The 20,124-nt window shown below is 46.7% G+C and overlaps 1 protein-coding gene across 3 annotated transcripts in view; it reads left to right on the top strand.

Moving 5' to 3' along the window:
- The window catches only part of LOC144943723 (IQ motif and SEC7 domain-containing protein 1-like), a 215,460-nt gene that overhangs the window by 156,901 nt on the left and 38,435 nt on the right, over positions 1-20,124 (top strand). The window contains exon 1 of one of the 3 annotated variants that reach the window (XM_078871502.1): positions 836-872. The exons of 1 other annotated variant lie outside the window; for it this stretch is intronic. Coding sequence is in view for 1 of the 2 variants with exons in the window: in XM_078871499.1 (XP_078727625.1) it covers positions 15,058-15,062 (5 nt within the window). In the remaining variant the exon portion in view is untranslated. Of the gene's footprint in view, positions 1-835; positions 873-14,581; positions 15,063-20,124 lie in introns of those variants that run through there. One more of the 3 variants, XM_078871499.1, reaches the window with a different exon arrangement.

The following is a 20,124-nucleotide window of genomic DNA, read 5'->3' as shown; positions in this document are numbered from 1 at the left end:
AAGAGAAAGCAATGGCTCTCCACACGTTTCTGGGTTGTGCCGTGTGTTGTTCGGCACGGTGCCCAGAAGACGCTCTTCGGAAGAAGCTCACAGCACGTGGAGCAGAACGTCGGACATCGTGCCGGACAATGCACGGCACGACCCGGAAACACAGCAAAGCGCGAAATGGCGCAACCGAAAGAACCAAAGAGTATGAATACACAAAGAGTGAAAACATCATCATCATCATCGTCGTCGTGCTGTCAAACCCCAACGATGGCTTCAAATGTGTGTCGGCCCTGAACGTGCCCCCCCCCCCACTCTGGACATTTGTTGAAGAACAACTCGCCAACTCACCGCCCGAGCCCACGGAGCCGCGTTGAGCTCGCGCCCACGTGCGAATGTGAACGAGCCTGTTTGTGAGTGGCGTTACTGCCACCTGGCGTCTCGAACGTTCCTCGCCTCGACCACCGGGACGCGCTCGGCTTCACAACTCCGCGCGGAGTGCCTGACCAGAATAAGATGATGGGAGGGAAGGAACCTCGTGGGGGGGAGGAGGAGGAGGAGGAGAGGGGGGGGGGCGGATTATTTTGTGTTAAGGTGCCTTTGTTCGTGAACGGATTGCGCAAATACCCGCACGGCTGGGGTTATTAATAGGCAGGAGTCGGGCGTCAGAGTGCAGGAAACGGCGTCAACCCTATATTCTGGGATCGGAAATATCTAAGGAACCACTGTTTCCTCCCTCGCCCTCCCCCCCGGATGTGCTCGTTTCCCCGTCAAGGGCGGACCGAGCGAGGCTTGACGAGTGTTGATCCGACACCTGCCAATTGCTGTTGTGCAGGTCACCTCGACGCCCTGCCCAGCGCCGGGTGCATGGAAGCAGCGTTCCCCGGGTGTGTAACGCGTGCGCGTGGTCGCTCTTCTTGTCGCTCTGCAGGGTGGCACGGTCTTTTTTTTTGGGGGGGGGGTGGCGAGAGGGGGGCACAGTGGTCGCTTGGCAATATTTTTAGAGAACCTGAGCGCGTTTGAGTCACCGTGCATTGCTGGGCGTCTGTATCTTTGTCCGCTCATTTTAGCTGCTTGCTGCTCCTGTGTTAATGTCCACTGCTTGATAATGCTTGCTGGTGGTGGTGGTGGTGATGATGTCGATGTCATTAATCTGTTGATGCGAAACGCCGCTAGATTGATCAAGTACATTTTCTGTGCCGCGTCAATTTTCGCCTTTTTTCAAATTGGTAATTTGTGGAGAGCAATTTGAGGTGGCCTCGCTGTGGCTACGTTCTAGACCTCAAAGGGAATCAAAAACCCCAAAAAATGGTTGCTTTAATGAGGTGTTGCGCACATCATGTTTGATTTGTAGAAAACCACTCCACAGGCTCCAGATAACGTCCTTTGAAGATCGGCATCTCCTTAATTGAAGCAGCAGGCAAGCAGGGTGTTAAGATACGCAAAAGAAACGTATAGTGTGGCCTTTTAGTTACTCTTCAATAACTACATGGTGCGTTTCAAATGTGGAATGCAATATTTATGTTAGCATGAAGGGCGATAGAAACGTTTTGAGATCAGCGGTCTTACGCTGTTCCGTGCTCTGTTATGCGGTCGCGACCCAACTTTAAAACACGTCATTGTGAATGATCGAGCGTTGTAGTTCATAAAGATGCCCTCGAGAGAATTACAAAGATGACGTTTCTTACGAAAAAATGTTTGAAAGTAAAGTTTCTGGCTCATTGTAAATCCACTGCTGGATGAATGTCACCAATGGGGGTTGTCTGACCATACTTCACCATGCCGCTCAGTGCTGGTTGGTGAAGAGGGGAGGGGGGGGGAGCACGACTAGGATCGGTTCAAGTATCACTCGCCACTGATGTTCGCTGTGGCCAGGAATGGAACACAGCGCTCTACGCAAATCGCCAGTGCCACCGTTCCTCTCAAAATAGCCACCAAACTATTTTGATGTGGCTCTCCCAACAACAACTTTGGCTGAACGTTGATGATTATAGTTTCGCTCGTGGTACAGAGTCAGCATGAAGTTCTAAATGAGTTAAAGTCCCATCACGAAGTGAACCAGGTTTTTTGACTCCCATGCGGTGCGACGTTAATCCTATAGTCGGTCAAGCGTGTTACCTATTAGTAGTGTTATATAATGCGCCTGTACAGTTGATGGTTTCAAAATGACACATATATCCAGCGGATGTTGCCCATTATTTAATATCACTTTGTGAAACGCTTTCGCGACATCTGGCGATACTCGTAGAATTTGTACTATTGGAAGATTTTGGGCCCTCGACTTCGGAGGGGAGGCTTGGTGCCCTTGGGGCTTCCATTGTTAAACTGAATGTCATGTTTTCAAAAATCGATAAATCAACATGTTTTTTTACTGACATTTAAAAATGCATAAAATCAATACTTAATTGAATGTCAATGCGCTAAAAAACATGGGCTTTAGAAAAAAAAATCCGGACAGATTAACAGATAAACTCACACTTGCTCCATTATGGTATTGTGTGTAATGATGACGACGATTAGTGCAATTGATGGTGGCAGTACTTTGTACATGAGGGATGCAGTGATTAATCACGCAGGCGATCCGATACATTATCGCGGTTCAGGGTCTCCATTGCGGCAAATAGTCGGGCCTCTAGTGGTTTTCCGGGGCGTTGTCTCGTAGCTGCTCGAGCTGTTGTGTTGCTATTATTAATTATTTGAGCAGGTAAGGGGCCGTCCATAAAATGACGTCACCCGATTTTGGACAATTTTTGACACCCCCCCCCCCAGTCGTCACACACGGCGTCACAAAAAGTCAGACCCCCCCCCCCTCAAATATAACGTCACAAAGCTCTGCCCCCCCCTCCACTCCCCAAAGAAGATAAAACATGCTTCAAATCGCTTTCAACTATTGTCATTGTAGTGCGTATTTAATGTTGCAGGAGAAAACATTTTTTAAAAGTCTATTTAATTAAGTAGAGCGTGTTGTCTATATCTATTTAAAGTTGCACATTTTGATGTGACGTCACATTTCTCACCCCCCCCCCCCCCATCGTCACACATCGTCACAAATGTCTGACCCCCCCCCCCAGGTGCGTGACGCATTTATGGACGGCCCCTAAGACCCACTGAGCTATTTAGTTATTTTTCAGAAGCGACTTTGTCACAAGTAACAGCATGTGAATGCTGTTGCGATGTCTGATGTGCGGGCCCCGACAATGATCATCACCGTGCTGTCAACCCCAATGGTTTCAAATGTGCGCCAGTCCTCACACTGATGTGTTATCGGCGAAATGGGCCCCCCTCTGAAAATGTGTGAAGAACACTGCTCTAGAAGCGCAAGAAGAGGCAACGCTGCTGTATTTTTAGGGCCAAATGGGCCATGTAACCGCTTTCTGAATGTCTGATCTCCGGAACATATATTTCATCAGATACGTAAGTGGCTTCTCGGTGTTTATACAAATTTCTAATTTCATGAGACTCCTAGGCCGCGCCACCAATTTTTATGTGCTATCATTTGAAAGTTAGCGATTTGTAGTTTGTGGGAATGAGCTTGAAGCTACTATATGGAACGTTTTTCGATTTTATTTTGCGCCACGGTGGCGAGATGTTAACTAACTCGCCTGGTATACAGGAGGTCGCGTGTTCGATCCCGTCCCTGACGCCTGCTGTATATTTGGGGTTTGCGGTGTCTCTCTTCCCGTAGCCGCGTGGATTTTTCTACAGATCCTCCGGGTTTTCCCTCCACATTTAGAATCATCGTTTAGAGTATTTGGACGCGATACATTTCCACGCAATAAGCCACTTCATTGGGCTATTACTTGTGGCCAGGTCGCTTCTGATAAAAATAAAACATCATTTTGGTTTCGATTATATCGGTATCGGTTTCTACCTATCTGTTCTAGCATTTACCAATAGCAATGTGTGTGACCCAAGCCCCATTTGAAAATCATACAATAAAACATATATAAATAATACTAGAAATATTCTATGAGATCTCTTTTACCAGTGGCAAAATATAGTAGTAGGTTTTTACCCTTTTAAACTGGTACAACCTAATAAAGGTGTCAGTTTTGTACCAGTTTAAAAGGGTAAAAACCTACTACTAGAAATATTATTATATTATTATTTTATTTCTATTATTATTTCTATTATTCGCATTATCTTTTTTATTATTTATTTATTTTCCCTTACGTGACGTTACCGATAAAACCTAAGAGTATGAATCCTTGCAGTCACGAAGGCTTCAAATCTAGAATCATACAATTGACCCGTGCTGCTGGGGAGTGGTGTATGCGGGGGGCTGATATGGGGAGAACCGTAGAATCTCATCGGGCTTGGCACTGCAGTGTTACAATATTCTACAAAACCTTGGAGTGGTAGGGGACGTGTGAGTTGATGAGTTGCCAGATGAGTGGTGTATGTCTAACAAAGGTCTGGGCGAGTGTCACGAGAGTGTCACTTCAACCCGCCAATATAACGGGCTGCCAAACAATATTTATAGAGCGATGACAATTATCAGCAAGAGTATGGGGAGTACTGTAGAGTGAACCGCTTGGCAATGCCGGTTGCGGAATGCAAGCGTTGACAGTGGAGCGTGCCATGAATACAACAACGCAGCCGTGTCCTTACATGCCCGCGCGTAGTTACTACCTGCTAAGTCAAGACAAAATAAACAAACAACAAAAAAAAGACCTTTTTACCGCATGAGCTCATCGGGGGCAAAATCACGCCGCGGAATGCACCCAACTCGCTCTCGACTCCACAGGCCACTGAAGACGCACGGCAAGACGCGAGGCAGTGAGCGAGCGAGTGACGCGCACGTGCCCCGGGACTTCGCACTGAGCCAGGCTGCCTCGACTTGCCAAAGATCCCCCGTATAGCCTTAACAGACTGTAGGGGCAAGTGCTGTTAGCGAGCACCTATGAAGGCCGGCATGGCACACGAGAGGGTGGGTGACCAGCACCACGCCCGACCGCATTTGTCTCCCCCGTGGCGATGTTAACACGCCGCACCAGGTACTCATTTAAGGCTGAGTCGACCTAGGGGAGGCCCAGGACCGGTTCAGATAATCGTCACTGGTGTTGGCCGTGAGCGGGAATCGAACCTGGGTCGCCAGGTTCATAGCGCAGCGCGCTAACCGCTACACTACCGCTCCCCACAGCTGATAGGACACACACCACCACCACCACACACCACCCACACACACTCGGATGAGATCATTTCTTTGCTGGCAACTGGCAGCAAACAGGCGTCTTGGCTCGAGGTGTCTCGATTTTGCTCGATCATCGCTGGCTGTTGGGAGATTTTATTTTTATTTTTACAGCACCTCTGAGGGTTTTGAAATGAAGTTTTATAGCGCCACAATCTCTTGAGTGACCGAGTGATTTTTGCGGCCCCGTCGAGATCGTTATGGAATGACAATTTGGAGAAGATACCACCCGGGCAGGCTTCCTCTCCGTCTCTGTCTGTGAAGCCGGCAGAATGGAGAAAGGATACAGACCTCTGGAGAGAATTCCGTGCGGTTGTTGGTCGCTGTGCACACTTGTCCGCTTTCTGCGATCGTGGTAATCGTCACACACCATCACCACCACCACCACGCACAAGCAGCGCCACATGTAACACACTGGTTTGTGAGGGGACAGCCTTATCTGTTACGTGCTATAGCGGTTTGTCAAAACGTGTGTTGGCAGGCGCTTAATATTAGGGCGAGGCAACACAGCGCTCCTTCGAATGTTGACATTTGAATGCCAAGCAATACATGTTTTTTCTCACCAACAGACGTTTTGCTGCCTCATAGGTTGCTGCGGTTGAGCTATATGGCTCTGCGGTATGTTTTCGAGTCGTTGCCGCATGTCGTTCAGCGTGGTGTCTGACGTTTCGCTCCATGTATTGGGACCTTATTCAGCAACGTACTCTTCTCAGTCGTGGAGCTTCTTGTGCCCTTTCGTGCCCACTTCAACTAATGTTTTATTTATTTGCTGCTTCTGCACCATAGTGCTGTGGGGCATTGTAGCAAACGCAGACTGTCTGTCTCAAGACAGCTCCGTCGCCTGGGTAACATTTAAGTACGATGGACGTGACCTTAATGGGGTAGCTAGTACGACAACTGTGTGCAGGAAATGGTGGAAGAATTTAACGCGATTTCTTTCATTAAAGCGGGACGGTGCAGAGGCGTGACGATTATCACGCTGACCGTGCAGTCCAGAGGTCGGAGATTCAATCAATCTGCGCAGCAGTTGTAACAATGATGCAGAATTCTGAACACCTGATTTGTCCACGCGGCGATATTCATGGGTTTACCGCGGGTCACGTACGGTGGGGTAAAGTGTGGGCACTTTTCCGAGACCGTCTAGACAAGTGTGGATGAGTAGGCCAAATACCCTCCGCAGGGGGCAATGTAGAGCTTTCCGAAAGCGGAGGCCCATCCGCCACGAGAGGCGTGAGAAAGACATTTCAGGGCTGCATCTTTACCCTTTCCCCTTCGTTGTGAAAGATAACATGAACCACAAAGGTTTTTGCGCGTGTTAGATTGCTCAAGTACTGTATTAATGTGTCGTTAACCCACCAGCATCCGACACAGCCATTTAGTAAGGTTCATCACGTGAACAAAACGTGCCCATCAGTTACTCCGTCAGCCCACCGGTGTGTTGGATAGTAAAGCCACAACATTTACAATTTGAGCAATGACGTTTCGCTGGTAATTACATCCAGCACCATCGGGCGATTTTGCCCCATGACGCTGGATCTGACGTATTCTTTGGTTCTTTCGGTTAAGTCACGTCTAAAGATAAAATAATAAATTAAAATAATAGAAATTACGTGACTTAACCGAAAGAACCAAAGAATAATTCCTGCAGTCACGAAAGCTCCGTAATTAAGATTGGATCTGAAGTATTTTAAGACCGGAAACAGGTAGGTCTCTTCACAATTCTGGCAAAATCGCCCGATTTTACTTATTGGCTGTGTCCGTGGTGGGAGGGGGGGTAATGACACATTTATATTTACGTGATGTTACCCAAAAAAAACCCGTTTATTATGAATAATATTGGTCACAAAAGCCTACGTGTCAAACGAACACAAGCCTGTCTCTTGGTTACTCCTGATTGCCGAGCTGGCACCAGGGCTTCGTGAGTGATACCGTCGCGATGATTTGAAGTTGTAGTGGCCAGGCCGTGCGTCTTGTTCGTGAGTCATTATGCTGAACTTGGGGGTGTGCATTCATTTCACACTGACAGTAATCCTGTGATTGCTCTTGTCCACATTGCATTCTCGCTGGTGAAGCGTCATATCTCCAGACATTATTTGACCATGCACGGTTTGAAAATTCGCCTGCAATTCAGCTGTTCTTCAGTGAGTTAATTCTGCAAACCATCCACGTAATTATTTTTGCATTCTTTTGATCAACGTTTAAATGCATTTATCATGTGAAGGTAATTCATTGAACATTTTAATAATGTGCTTACGATTGTATACTAACGTCATTTGTCATGTATGAACCCACTACTCAATTCATCATTGCCACTATTTTCTACTTGCTTTACAAGTACCCCAAGTCTCCCTGGCGAGATAATGATTATGTCACTTAGCTCTCGAATGCTAACATAATGGCATCTGCTTAACCATAATTAAAATGACACCAACCACAGCATCGCAATGTTACTCAATCTGATGCCCCATTGTTTCAGCATTTTATTAACACGTCCCTCTGTCAGGCTCCTGCTGCATGGAGGCCTCTCCATGCCTTCATGGGGGGTTATTGGACCGTGCTTCACCACACTGTTTATGATGACGTCACCCTGCTGCTGCTCTATATAAGAACGGGAGACACAGCAGAGGCTCACCATTCTGGCGAATTGCCCGATGATGCTGGATGCAATTACCAGCGAAACGTCGTACTCAAATTGTAAATGTTGTGGTTTCGCGCTTCAACACACCGGTGGGCTAAAGCAGTGAACTAATTTGTCTTTTGTCAACGTGACACTTTTTTTACTGATTGGCCGTGTCGGTGGTGGAGGGTTACGACACATTTATAAATAACGCGATCTAACACCCAAGAACGTTGATTATGACTGTTTCACTGGTTAGTGGTAGCTATTGATGCGGGAGGGTTGGGGAAACCCAGGACCGGTTCACATGTCACTCGCCATGTGAACCGATCATTATCAGCCACGTTAGCCGTGGCTGATAATGATCAAACTCAGGTTGCAGCTTGCATAGTGCATTCTAGATGTGAAGCTTCTCTCACTTGATACAGCTATCGTGCTGTGACGGTTCCACCTGAAGACGGAAGCTTGTGTTGCCTCCGAAACGTCGTGATTTTTATTTTATTATTATTTTACTTTTATTAATTTTAATTTTTTTATCTACGTGACTTTACCGAAAAAACCTAAGAATTTGCATAGTGCAGTCCGCGATAACCACTGCAGCGCCACTGCCTCCCCCCACCAATTTCAGCAGAACGGAACAGAGTCCAATTTGGCATTGTACCCGCGTGAGCCGCACAAAGCAAACATTAGTCTTCCTCAGTGGGCGTTCATTATTCGTGAATGCAAACAGCCTCCTTCAAGATCGCACTCTCGTCTAACTAAGCTGACCTTTGTGACAACGTTGGGTGCCCCGGCGTGAACGTGGTTGCGCTGTTGGTACGAGTGAGCATACGGCGGAGAGACGGGGGTGTGTGTGTGTGGTCGTCTAGATTTGAAGCTTTCGTGACTGCAATGATTCATACTCGTAGTTTTTTCGGTAAAGTCACGTAGGTAAAAAAATGAAATTAAAATTAATAACAAATTAAATTATAATTTGTATTTAATTGTTTTACCTACGTGACTTTACCGAAAAAACTAAGAGGGTAAATTTCGATGTAAAGCTTTCGTGACTGCAGGGGTTCATCTGCTTGGTTCTTTCGGTAAAGTCACGTAGAAGGGAACTAATAAAATAATAAAAATAAAACATAATAAAATAATTCTCACGACGTTTCGGCCACAACGCAAGCAGCCGTCCTCAGGTGAAGACCAGGTCTGTCGGGGAGAATTATTTTATTATAACTAAGAGTGTGTATGGTCGTTCTCACGCGTCGCCCCCCTCGTCCCCCTTCAGCTCTTCTCAGTGCGTCTGCTACTTGGACGAGGTGCGCTGTAATTGGTCTTGGAGGAAACGTACAGAGATGCAAGCATCTGACAAGTCGGGCAGCCGCTGCCTGTCAACGTGCGTTATATAGCGTGCCATTACATTGGATGTATTCGTTATTTGCGTTTCAAAACTGACCAGTTTGGCCATACGTGAACCGCTGTGTCGTATGGCTATATATGTATATAAAATGATCAGTCATGTTCAGTCCGCTGCTGGATGAAGACCGCTCCAGATCATAACCATCTCTGAATAATAATGCATTTTGTGGGAGTTGTTTGACCATACTTCACCGTTGTGGTCGGTGAGTGTTGATGTCGGGCCGGAATTGGGGGTCGGTTACCGATAATAACCGGTTCAGATATTACTCGTAATTGATGTTAGCCGTGACTACAGCTAAACGTTAGAAACCCACGTGCTGATTTCATCATGCAGTGCACTGACCGCTCTGCCACCACTCACATCCCCTCTTTTAGAATACAATTGAGAATTTTGTTTTTGCATCTTTTACCGTTTTTTTTATTGACCAATCAAACATGTTGGGTAAGGTATACCAGGTGACCAATATGTCACGAATCGGTGTTATTTTGTTAATCGAGTGCACGTTAACTCAACCTATACCTTTATATGACAATCCAAGGTTGTCGTTTTTCAGATAAAATTTGATTTCACAGCGGGTGTTATAAGCCACTGTCAATAGTTTGTGATGGGAGAGGTCCGTGTTTCGTACAATTGTTTCTCAATTTAATTGGAAGGCTGTGTTTCACTGCTGTCACTGGAAAAAAAATATTAATGTAAATAACACAGACACCACTTTCCAACTATGTCGGGCATACCTTGGAATTGAACTCGGGTTCCTTTGTAAACAGAGTGCACATTAACTCGAGTTCGATTCCAAGATATGAGTTTCGAGTGCAGGGTGTTAATCACTGCACCACCGCTCCACCCGATAGATTTAATCAGAGGCTGTAAAGCAAGAGCCAGTCTAGATACCTGCAAGAATAACATATTTTAAAAAGTATATGTCTTAGAAAGCGTTTAAAAAGTATAGTGTTTTGTAATCGTAACAATGCTTTATTTTTATACGGCATCTTTCATGTAAATTTGGTTCCCTCAAAGAAAAACTTCAATTTTCGGTAACTGTTATTTTTTCATATTATTCCCATCCTGCATTGCCGAATATCTTCATATTATCCGCACCCCCCACCCGCGCAGATAAGTGGAGTAAACTTGCGAATAATATCGCGATATTCTTCTCTTAAACATCCCCGTGGATCGGAGCGGGTCTCCCGTGCAGCGCACTGACTTGTACACGGTCCACAGCCCGGGTACGGGTAGCCGTTTGCGACCCTGGTGCGGCCGGGTACGGGTACGGGTAGCCGTTTGCGACCCTGGTGCGGCCGGGTACGGGTACGGGTAGGCCGTGAGTCACTGGTGAGTAGCCGTTTGTCACTCATTTCAGGTAGGGTACGGGTATTGCCTACCCGTACCCGGCCGGGCTACCTGTACCCGGCCGGGTACGGTACGGGTAGCAGTTTGCGACGCTGGTGCGGCCGGGTACGGGTACGGGTAAGGAATCAAAACCCGTTTGCGACCTCTGCCACACACTCACCATGGCCCCCCTACCCTCCCTCCATCCCCCGCGACTATATAATTCCTCGTCACAGCCATCTCTTAGACACACTTAAGCGGTTGTGCTTTCGCTACGTTGTCCCCACCTGAAGAAGGACGCTTGTGTTGCGCCCGAAACGTCGTGATTTGATTTAGTTGTTTTCATTTATTTGATTTTTTACCCACGTGACTTTACCGAAAAAAACAAAGAGTACAGCACATCACATTTGGAATTCCCTTCCATCGCCTCGTTTTGAAAGCTGCCACGATAATCGTGCTCAACTCGAGGCGACGATTTAACCCTTGCCTGTTAGAACTATGGCCGTGCTTTTCGATGTAAAGCTTTCGTGACTGCAGGGATTCATCTTCTTGGTTCTTTCGGTAAAGTCACGTAGAAGGGAAATAATAAAATAAAACAAATTAAACATTTTTTATTATGTTTTATTTGTAGAAGGGAAATAATAAAATAATACAAATAAACCATAATTTTAAAATAAAACATTATACAAATATTTTTTTTTAAAATAAAACATAACTTAAAAAAAAAGTTTATTTTATTTTATTATTTCCCTTCTACGTGACTTTACCGAAAGAACCAAGAAAATATGACCGTGCTGTTTGTTGCTGGCCGTGTGACGTTCTAAGGGCTTGGGACCTGCGCAGCAGCAGCAACAGCAACAATTCTAAATCCACATGCCACTGGGCAGGAGGACGTCTTTCCTACTTATGCCCCTTTGCTGTTGATGGCCCCGTTGATCACAGGAGGCAAAGACAGAGGCGGTCGGTAATGACTCATGGGGCGATTGTAACTTCTCGCGCCGCGGGACGCTTCATTTAACTCGGAGGAGGGCGGGATAATTCCGCCACAATTTGTGAGGGGTGAGTGGAGTCGACCCCCACCACTCACCCCCCCACCACCACTCATCCCCCCCCACCACCACTCAAGCAACCTGTCACAGTCCAAAAGCTGCTTCGGCAACGCACGGATCATACATGTTGGATCTCCGAAAGACGCTTTGTTTATTTGCCTCCCCTCCCCGCCACCCCCTTAGGCTTTCCGCAGCGGCATGTCGGGTACACGTAAGCGTGTGTATATTTAGTTCGTCTTGGCAAGTGTGCACGCGCTGTGGGCATTAACATCGCCCCGACGGCTCTATTTCGGTTAGAGATGCGTACATAATTTAGCGGCACTCGTATGGTTATGCGTTTCCCCATCGGTCCCACCCTGCTATGCGTCGATTTTTCTTAGCGGATTAATTATAGCAACAACAAAAAAACATTCAAATGCCCAGCAGACAAAGCCAGACCGGTAGATTTGTGTTCAAATGTTTCCCATGCTTTCTGTCCTCCAATAGACCAATGCCCGTACACGTCAACCATCATCGCATCATCTTCATCTGTGTTGCCCCCCCCACTTTACATCCACCGCAAGCCGCCAGGGGCCCCAACCACTCTGCACGTTTCCCATGTATGGAACCCACCCTTCCCCACACTGTGCAAACCACCACCACTGACACCCTCCCCATCCTCCCACCAGCCCACACCGTGGCCAATGATGATGTCCCCGCCACGCCTGCTGTGCCCTCTCCTCTCAGCAGCCCAACCGCTGGAATTCTAAGAGCGAAAGCCTCCGACCCAGATCTGTGCTTCAGTGTAACTTTGGCAGCTGTTGTTGCTGATGCTGCTGCTGCTGCATCGCTTGCTCTTTCTCGTCACCAGCTCAGCCTCTTGTTTTAAATATATATAACCCCTCCAACCGTCGCGAACAAATCATGCAGTAGCGAGTGCAGCCGTGAAATGTTAAATTTTTTGCCGACGTTTATTCCGGTCGTACTTTTCTGCTGATGTGATCACCGCTACCAGACGAATCTTCCTCGTATCCTCCGCTGTGCAGTGGTCTACGTGAAACCCTGACTTCTATCGCCGAAGCCGGGAAATCTGTGCGGGCGCGCGTGGTCAAGCCGCTGTGGATTTACGTGTTCTCTTTCTTCTTCGTCTCCTTTCTGTCTTCATCTTTCCGAATGAGTCCTGCCATCTGGGTGCACTGGATGCTTCTGCAAGATCCTGCACTGGTGCAGGCCACAGTGGATCTGATTTGATTATTTTTTTATTCGTAATAGATTTTTTTTAAATATATATCTCAGGTTTTTTGTTTGCATTTTTTTTTCCGGGGTTGCTCTTCGTTGCGATGTGGTGCCTGCACTGTGCGTCGGAGCGCGCTCCATCCCTCTTTGAGCTGGAGCTAATCAACTGGTAAGGGTCAATGTTGGAGACACCGTGACCCCATGGAGATTCCGTGACCCCATGGAGACGCTGTGACCTTACTCACGTGAGATGCGCGTGGCCACCCAGTGTTCCTTCCCTCTCGTTACATCCTCCACCTGCCCAGGATCACAGGCACCTTATTGATCGGCGACCCAGGTCACACTTGCAAAGGAGACTTTCGTGGTCTCATGCGTTCTCACTGGGAAACTAAACTTCTAGCATCGGTGACGTAAAAGTTATTGGGAAAGCATTACCCGGTTTCGCTCGGGCTATCAACACAAATTCCATCCGCATTTTACGATCTTTCGCCCCCTCTGCTTTTGTAATCGTTAGATTCCATTGTGCAAAGAAGACATCGTCTTCTACGTCTTCTACGTCTGCCCATCTGGTCCTAGGTCTTCCTCTTTTCCGTCTTCCGCGTGTCGTGTTTCTCTTGCATCAATTTTCATGGTAACCTTTTTGCGGTGTCCGTCCTTAGTGGATGTTGAGCCATTGTAGTCTCTTCCAGTTGATAATTAATAAGACCGACAGCATCTTGTTCCGTCCTCTCTCTGGCTTCTGTGCTGCCTACTTTCATTCGCCAGTTGATTCGTGTGATCTGGCAGAGGCGTTGCTGGTCAAATGCATCTAAGCGTGGTTCAGCAGCCTCTGTGAGAGACGTGGCACCTCCGTTAATTCCTCTGTGGTGAGCATTGCCCTCTGTTAATCACGCACACGTCCGCACAGTTCTAATTGACAACTCTCCGGACTGGATTTGCGTAGCGTCTACATGAGGCCGCATCTCATGATGCTTTATAAAATCGGTGGGAGTATTTACTATGCATATACACATTCATAGATACAGAGACGATTACATATACTACACATTGTAAAGTAATACATACGGACATGCTGACTGGTATGCAATGTGTCCCGCTCCGCTGTGCCATAATCTGGAATGAATGACCGTATACAGTAGGATTATCAGAACAAATATTATCATTACAATATTGAATTTGAGATGTAAATAATAGCAGACTATGTTAATTTGCAGAATATAATATTTAGGTTGTGTTTCAATGGACGTAGATTTACCAATTGTATACATTCATAGTTTACACATCATTAAGCTGTTAATAATGCGTGTGTATGTGTGCTTGCGGGTTCGATTCCCGCTCATGGCCAACACCAGTGACGATTATCTGAATCAGGCCTGGGCCTCCTCTGGGTCGACCCAGCCTCAAATGAGTACCTGGTGCGATGTGTAAATAAACGCCAGTTGGGAGACAAAGGCGGCCGAGCGTGGTGCTGGCTACCCACCCCCTCGTGTGCCGTTCCGGCCTTCATGGGTGCTCGCGAACAGCACTTTACCCAGCAGCCTGTTAAGTCTCTATGGGGAATTTAGATTTTGTGCGAAAAACAAAGCTAAAATTAGGAACAATAAAATCACAGGTATCGAGAAAACCAATTAATCATTATTATTAAGGCTCATCCAATTCGCCGTTTGAGATAATTTAATACCAAATTCTGCGTGTGCTCTTTTCCACCCATGTGATGATTCAGCAGACGTACGCGCGTTCGTATTTTATTTATTAAATTTGCGCGCAAGGGTAAGAGGCGGGCAGCGAAGGTGCTGTTGACGGGGTGACGACGCCGTGCGCATGGAGAGAGAGGGGGTGGGGATGATGCGGTCAGAGGTTAATCGCGCGCCGTGTCAGCTGTGACACCCTCATAAAGAGCCACGGATGACCCTTCTGCCGTGCACTGTACATGGCGCGCGGAGTCCGCTTGCGAATCAGCACGGACGGGAGGCAGAAGCGGCAGCGGCAGCAGCAGTAGCAGCAGAAGCGTGCGGCTCCCACCTCCGCTGCGTGCATCGAGAGAGAGGAGGCGCGTGCGAGCGAGCGAGCGAGGAGAGACACAGAGAGAGACGCACGCACGCGCGCGCGCGCGCACTCGTAGCTTGTCAGACGGAGAGAGGAGGAGGAAGACGCAAGGGCAATCGGGTGGCCGGGAGACGCCGTCGAGGCGCGATGACACAAATATAGCGTGTGAAGTACACACGTTCATTCTCTCTTCCCCGACGCGCGTTCCGCAAAAGACTCCGCTATGAGGTACGATATTTTCACGCGCTGTCTCGCGTCGCGATGGTGGCTCGGGCTGCTCTGGAGGCTTATTTGATTATCCCTTTTGGCCGGGCTCGGCAGGATTTGTCTGCACGTTGAGTTCCTCCGCCACCGGCGCGATTAAAAGCACCTTTGCCGCCGACAAACAGATGGCAGTTACGCTACGCGATGATTTATTCCGGACGCATTCGGTGGGGGAGACTTTTGCAAGGGCGTTTTTGTTTGTTTGTTTGTTGCGGCGAGGTCGTCCCGTGTTGTTTCGCATGGCCGTGTCGCAATGCTCTACCTGGTATCCGCGTACACTTGCCATTCATTGCCCGACTGACAGTTGGATCTTAACCCTCCGCGATGTTTTATTCGGGAGACTGTGGGTGACTTTTGAAGGGCGTTCTGTGGCGAGGTCGACCGTGTTGTTTCCAGTGGGCTGTAGCGTATCTGGTAGCCACAGTCTTCCAATTATAGTACCGCCAAAAAAACGGTCACCTTGTTAAGTTGCATTGCAAGTGACGCTGCTAATGATTGTTCGTTATTCGTGTCTGCGTCGGACGTGTGTGTTTTTTTGCTGAAGGTGGGGCTTTGTTGGCCAGCTATGGTTGAGAACTGCAATTAAGCTTGCTTGATTAATTAACAATCACAGTGTTTGCATTTTGAGATTATCGCATCCCGATGCATGCATTGAGTAATTCGCTTTCTTTCCGCGAGCCTCTTCCTTACACATTTTGCCACGTCAAAATATGCGGTGGTTTTCGCCTTCCAGCGAACGCTTTGGCACTGTGTTGTGTACAGAGACGAGCGAATTATCATTTTTTTCCCTTCAAAAAATAAAACATGAATCGAGCAGCGTTCCATTGTGAAATTGCCGTGCGAGGCTGGAAATGGTTCCCTGATGAAAAGGGCCTGAGCCGTGCCTGAGGAGAGTGAGTATGCCGATGACGCGTAATGAATTTTCATTTAGGCCGGGCAGGCAATTGTGAATCTATAATGAATGTGGAATGATATCGGTGCATCTTCAAGGCAACGCTCTGCAACGTCCTTACATGGCACACGTTTTTTTCATGGCAATGCCATTGGGCCTGCGTTTTTTTTTCTACCACAGTCCAATGGGAGGCAGGGAAGGGGGGGGGAAGACCGAGAGATGGAAAAATAAAAATGACAGTGCGCTCGCACAGCGCTGTGCGGCTTGCTCAAAATAAACAGCAGCAGCAGCAGAAGCACCCTGGTCCCAGTTCATTCGGAGGCATGCGTTTCCACACAGCGCTCTCGTTTTGCCAGGCACTGCGTGCGTCTGGCTGCCTTTCTCGGTGTTTTAGTTGCTCGACGTCTCGTACGGGAATCGACGCTCGCCTCGTTTGTTCGCTGTGAATGGAGAGCGCCGGCAGAATGAAGATGAGGCCCTCTGCGTGACGGGTTGCCTCCTCCCGGTGCAGCAGACGTGCACATTCGTCAGCGTGGGCTGGGGCTATATGACACTGGCTACGTAACCGCCATGCAAACGCATCCTTCTACATTAAAAAAGTCATTATTATTATTATTATTATTCATAGTAATAATACTCTGATAATTATTTAATACCGCGTCTCTATTGCATAAGAGATGCGCGTCGTAGTGATCTCACACCTAGGTCTAATAAACAACGTGAAATCGTATTCCATTGCCGGAAAATCTGTTGTGAAGAATCCAATTGGTTATTTATTATTTTCTCGTGAATGATCCGAATTTTAAAACGCTGCTGCCCTCTGCTTGTATATTAATACGCCCACACACGGAAAATACAATACAGTACAATATTGAATTCATTATGGTTATTATAATCATTTCTAGTCCTTTGTCAATCCACTGCTGGATGAAGCCCTCCTCATACCGTGTTGATCATGGGGGATGTTTGTGCACTGCAACTATACATCTGTAGATCCAGAGTTCGAGTCTCTCCCATGGCTAGCATCAGTGGACGGTGATGTCAGAGCCATTCCTGGACAACCCCATCGCCAACCAGAATCAGAATTAAAAAAAAAATCTGTATTTAGACTGGAAGAATCCGATTAACTATGCAGCTTCACAGATGTCCAGTCATTAACCACCACGGTGAAGTGTACAGTCAAATAACCCCAGCGATCCACAGAGTACGGGGATTGCCTTCGTCCAGCAGTGGATTGACAAAGGCTTGGATTTTGTTACCGCTGCGGGTAAATAATCGAGGCAGAATTAATTGTGTCTTTCTGCGCTCGCAATTTTGCTCACGTAGCTTGTAAATTGTATTACGTTTACAGTATTTGGCTCTCGGGCGCGATATGTTTGTATGCGTGAAGTGCCACCGTATATCACCGTGATAAAGTGGCGGAGCCAAGATTGGTAATGCAGAAAAAATAAAATCAAAGCCGGCAGCAGGGAGTCACGCGATTGTCTCGCTGGAATTATCGTGATTCATTTCAGTAATCGGTTATTACTTCTTCTTGGTTCTTTCGGTAAAGTCACGTAGAAGGTAAGTAATAAAATAATAAAAATAAAACATAATAAAATAATTATCACGACGTTTCGGCCACAACGCAAGCAGCCGTCCTCAGGTGAAGACCAGGTCTGTCGGGGAGACAGCGTCTGAATGATTTCAGACGCTGTCTCCCCGACGCTGTCTCCCTGACAGACCTGGTCTTCACCTGAGGACGGCTGCTTGCGTTGTGGCCGAAACGTCGTGAGAATTATTTTATTATGTTTTATTTTTTTTAATTTTATTACTTCCCTTCTACGTGACTTTACCGAAAGGACCAAGAAGATGAATCCCTGCAGTCACGAAAGCTTTAAATCGGTTATTATTTGTAACATTTTAAGTGAATGTAGCGGCCTATCGTGGACTGTGGGTTCGCGCGAACCCATTACGTACAACGTCTACGTATTGGGGGAAGAAAAACAAATCTATTCCTACTCGTGCAATGTGATGCATGCATGTTGAGCGTACGAATCGATATTAATTGATTAATTAATGCATCGTTACATTCCCTCCCCCCTTAACTAGCAGTGTTGACGTTCAACCAAGGTCACCAATGTGGCCCAAACCAATGGTGGGGCAGCACAACGGCGACGGGCATTGTTGACGCTCATTGGCGGTTGGTGGTTTGTTTTTGCGATCACTTTGGCCAATTTTTATATCGGACATTTAAGTCGGCGACGCGGGAATTCGTAAAATCGTTTTCACTTCGGCGATTTTTTTGCGCGCGGAAGAGAAAAGCTCCACAATAGAGGCTTTATTTGGGTTAGATCGCGATCTAGCCCAATTGAAAATGAGGACGGGGATAAGGGAAGCGAAGACAGCGTTGCCCCAAAGGCTGACGGAGGATTGGCCGAGCGAAACTTTGCTTGTTGCGCAACAAATGTGCGCGCCAAGGAATACAGAAACGCCGCTGGACAGATCTGCACGCTTTAGGCAGCCTTGCGGTCGATTTTGTCCTGAAGTCATCCAAATAATGTGTATCGGGAGTCATTTTGAAGACAGCTATTATCTACAGTTTTAGAAAATGTCGCGTCTTTTTAAAATCCTTTATATTAAGTTCGCTTGCTTGCTTGCTTGCGCGCTTACGACCGTGCAAATCTTTCGGTCGTTTTTTAACCCACTTCCCGTGATCCAATCGAGCTGACATTTTGCCCACAGACTCGTTGTGCGTGACAATTTATTTTCGTGAAAAAAAAATTCCTAAATTTTTCACTTTTTAGGAAAAACATTTTTTCATATTTTATTAAAAATACCAATGTGATCAAAATGAAACTCTTACTCAAAAAAAACTGAAATGAATAATAAAATAAAACCGATGCCACGCATATAAAGGATTTATAGTGAAAAACTTTGTTTTTACGGGTTAATTTTTAATCGAATAAATGCACTAAAAATGAATGCGCCATCGACATTCCAAGCACGGATGTGTGAGTCAATCCAACACTGCGATATGTTATGAGCATTCCTCCCTTATCAAGTAAACTGGAACATTTTTTTAAAAAAGGAATCGTGATTTTATTAATTGCCTAGATTTTTTAAGTGTCTGATAAATGTGTCCATAATCGTGGAACTGCCCATATGCAGCATGACCCAATATGCATGATGCGTGCATTCAGCATGGGCGTGACACGTACACATACATTTGATTATCAGTCTACTGCTCAGAGGGCCGGCCCTCGTACCTAGCAAATCTCAGTGGGGAGTGGGGGGGGATTAGATTGACCATGCTTCACCAAAGTGAAGGCAGGCAGCATAGGGAGTATACAACAGTGGAGTTCGTCACGCGTTCCGCTCCCCCACCACCACAGCATTTGACACTGTCATGTACGGCAGTCTCACCAGCAGGCACCGCTTGCCACAAATGAACCACAATAAAATAATGAAAAATAAAACATAAAAAAATATATATATATAAAATTATTTTATTATGTTTAATTTTCATTATTTTATTATTTCCATTCTACGTGACTTTACCGAAAGAACCAAGAAGATGAATCCCTGCAGTCACGAAAGCTTTAAATCGAAATTTGAACCACAATAACTTGCTGATCTTGTCAAGGAGCATAAACCATCATCACGCAAACTCCGGTTTATCCTCGCAGCGGTGGCTTTTGGTTAACCATCAAACAAAGACGAGCACTGCATCGCACGCTTTCAGAAGCACTTCTGCGGCCGTCTGGAATGCTCTTCCGATATTAGGAAGCAACTGGAGCTATGCACTTTGAAATCTAGAATGAAAACTAATTTCATGAGAAATGCTTTCGTGTTTAGTTTGTTGTCCTTCGCCCGCACCTCCGATTAGCACGGTTGGCTACTTACGGTGCGAAATAAGTTCAGCATACGTACAGCCATGCCCAAGCTTGCTTAGCTTTTGAAACCTGACTTGATTCGATGTATTCTAGGGGTGATTGGGGCATGGTGGTGGAACAAGAGTCAAGACAAAGCCATCGAGATGGTGTTATGATTACATTGGGAAGGATGCACAGCTGATGGAAGCTCAGAGCTACATTGGGAGTGATGCGGAGTCACTACAATAGACTTTAATTCAGCAGTGGATTGAGAACGGCT

Source organism: Lampetra fluviatilis, chromosome 32 (genome assembly GCF_964198595.1).
Source record: "Lampetra fluviatilis chromosome 32, kcLamFluv1.1, whole genome shotgun sequence".
Taxonomy (NCBI): domain Eukaryota; kingdom Metazoa; phylum Chordata; class Hyperoartia; order Petromyzontiformes; family Petromyzontidae; genus Lampetra; species Lampetra fluviatilis.
Note: the sequence above shows the minus strand (reverse complement) of the source record. Positions and strands in the feature narration are given on the sequence as shown.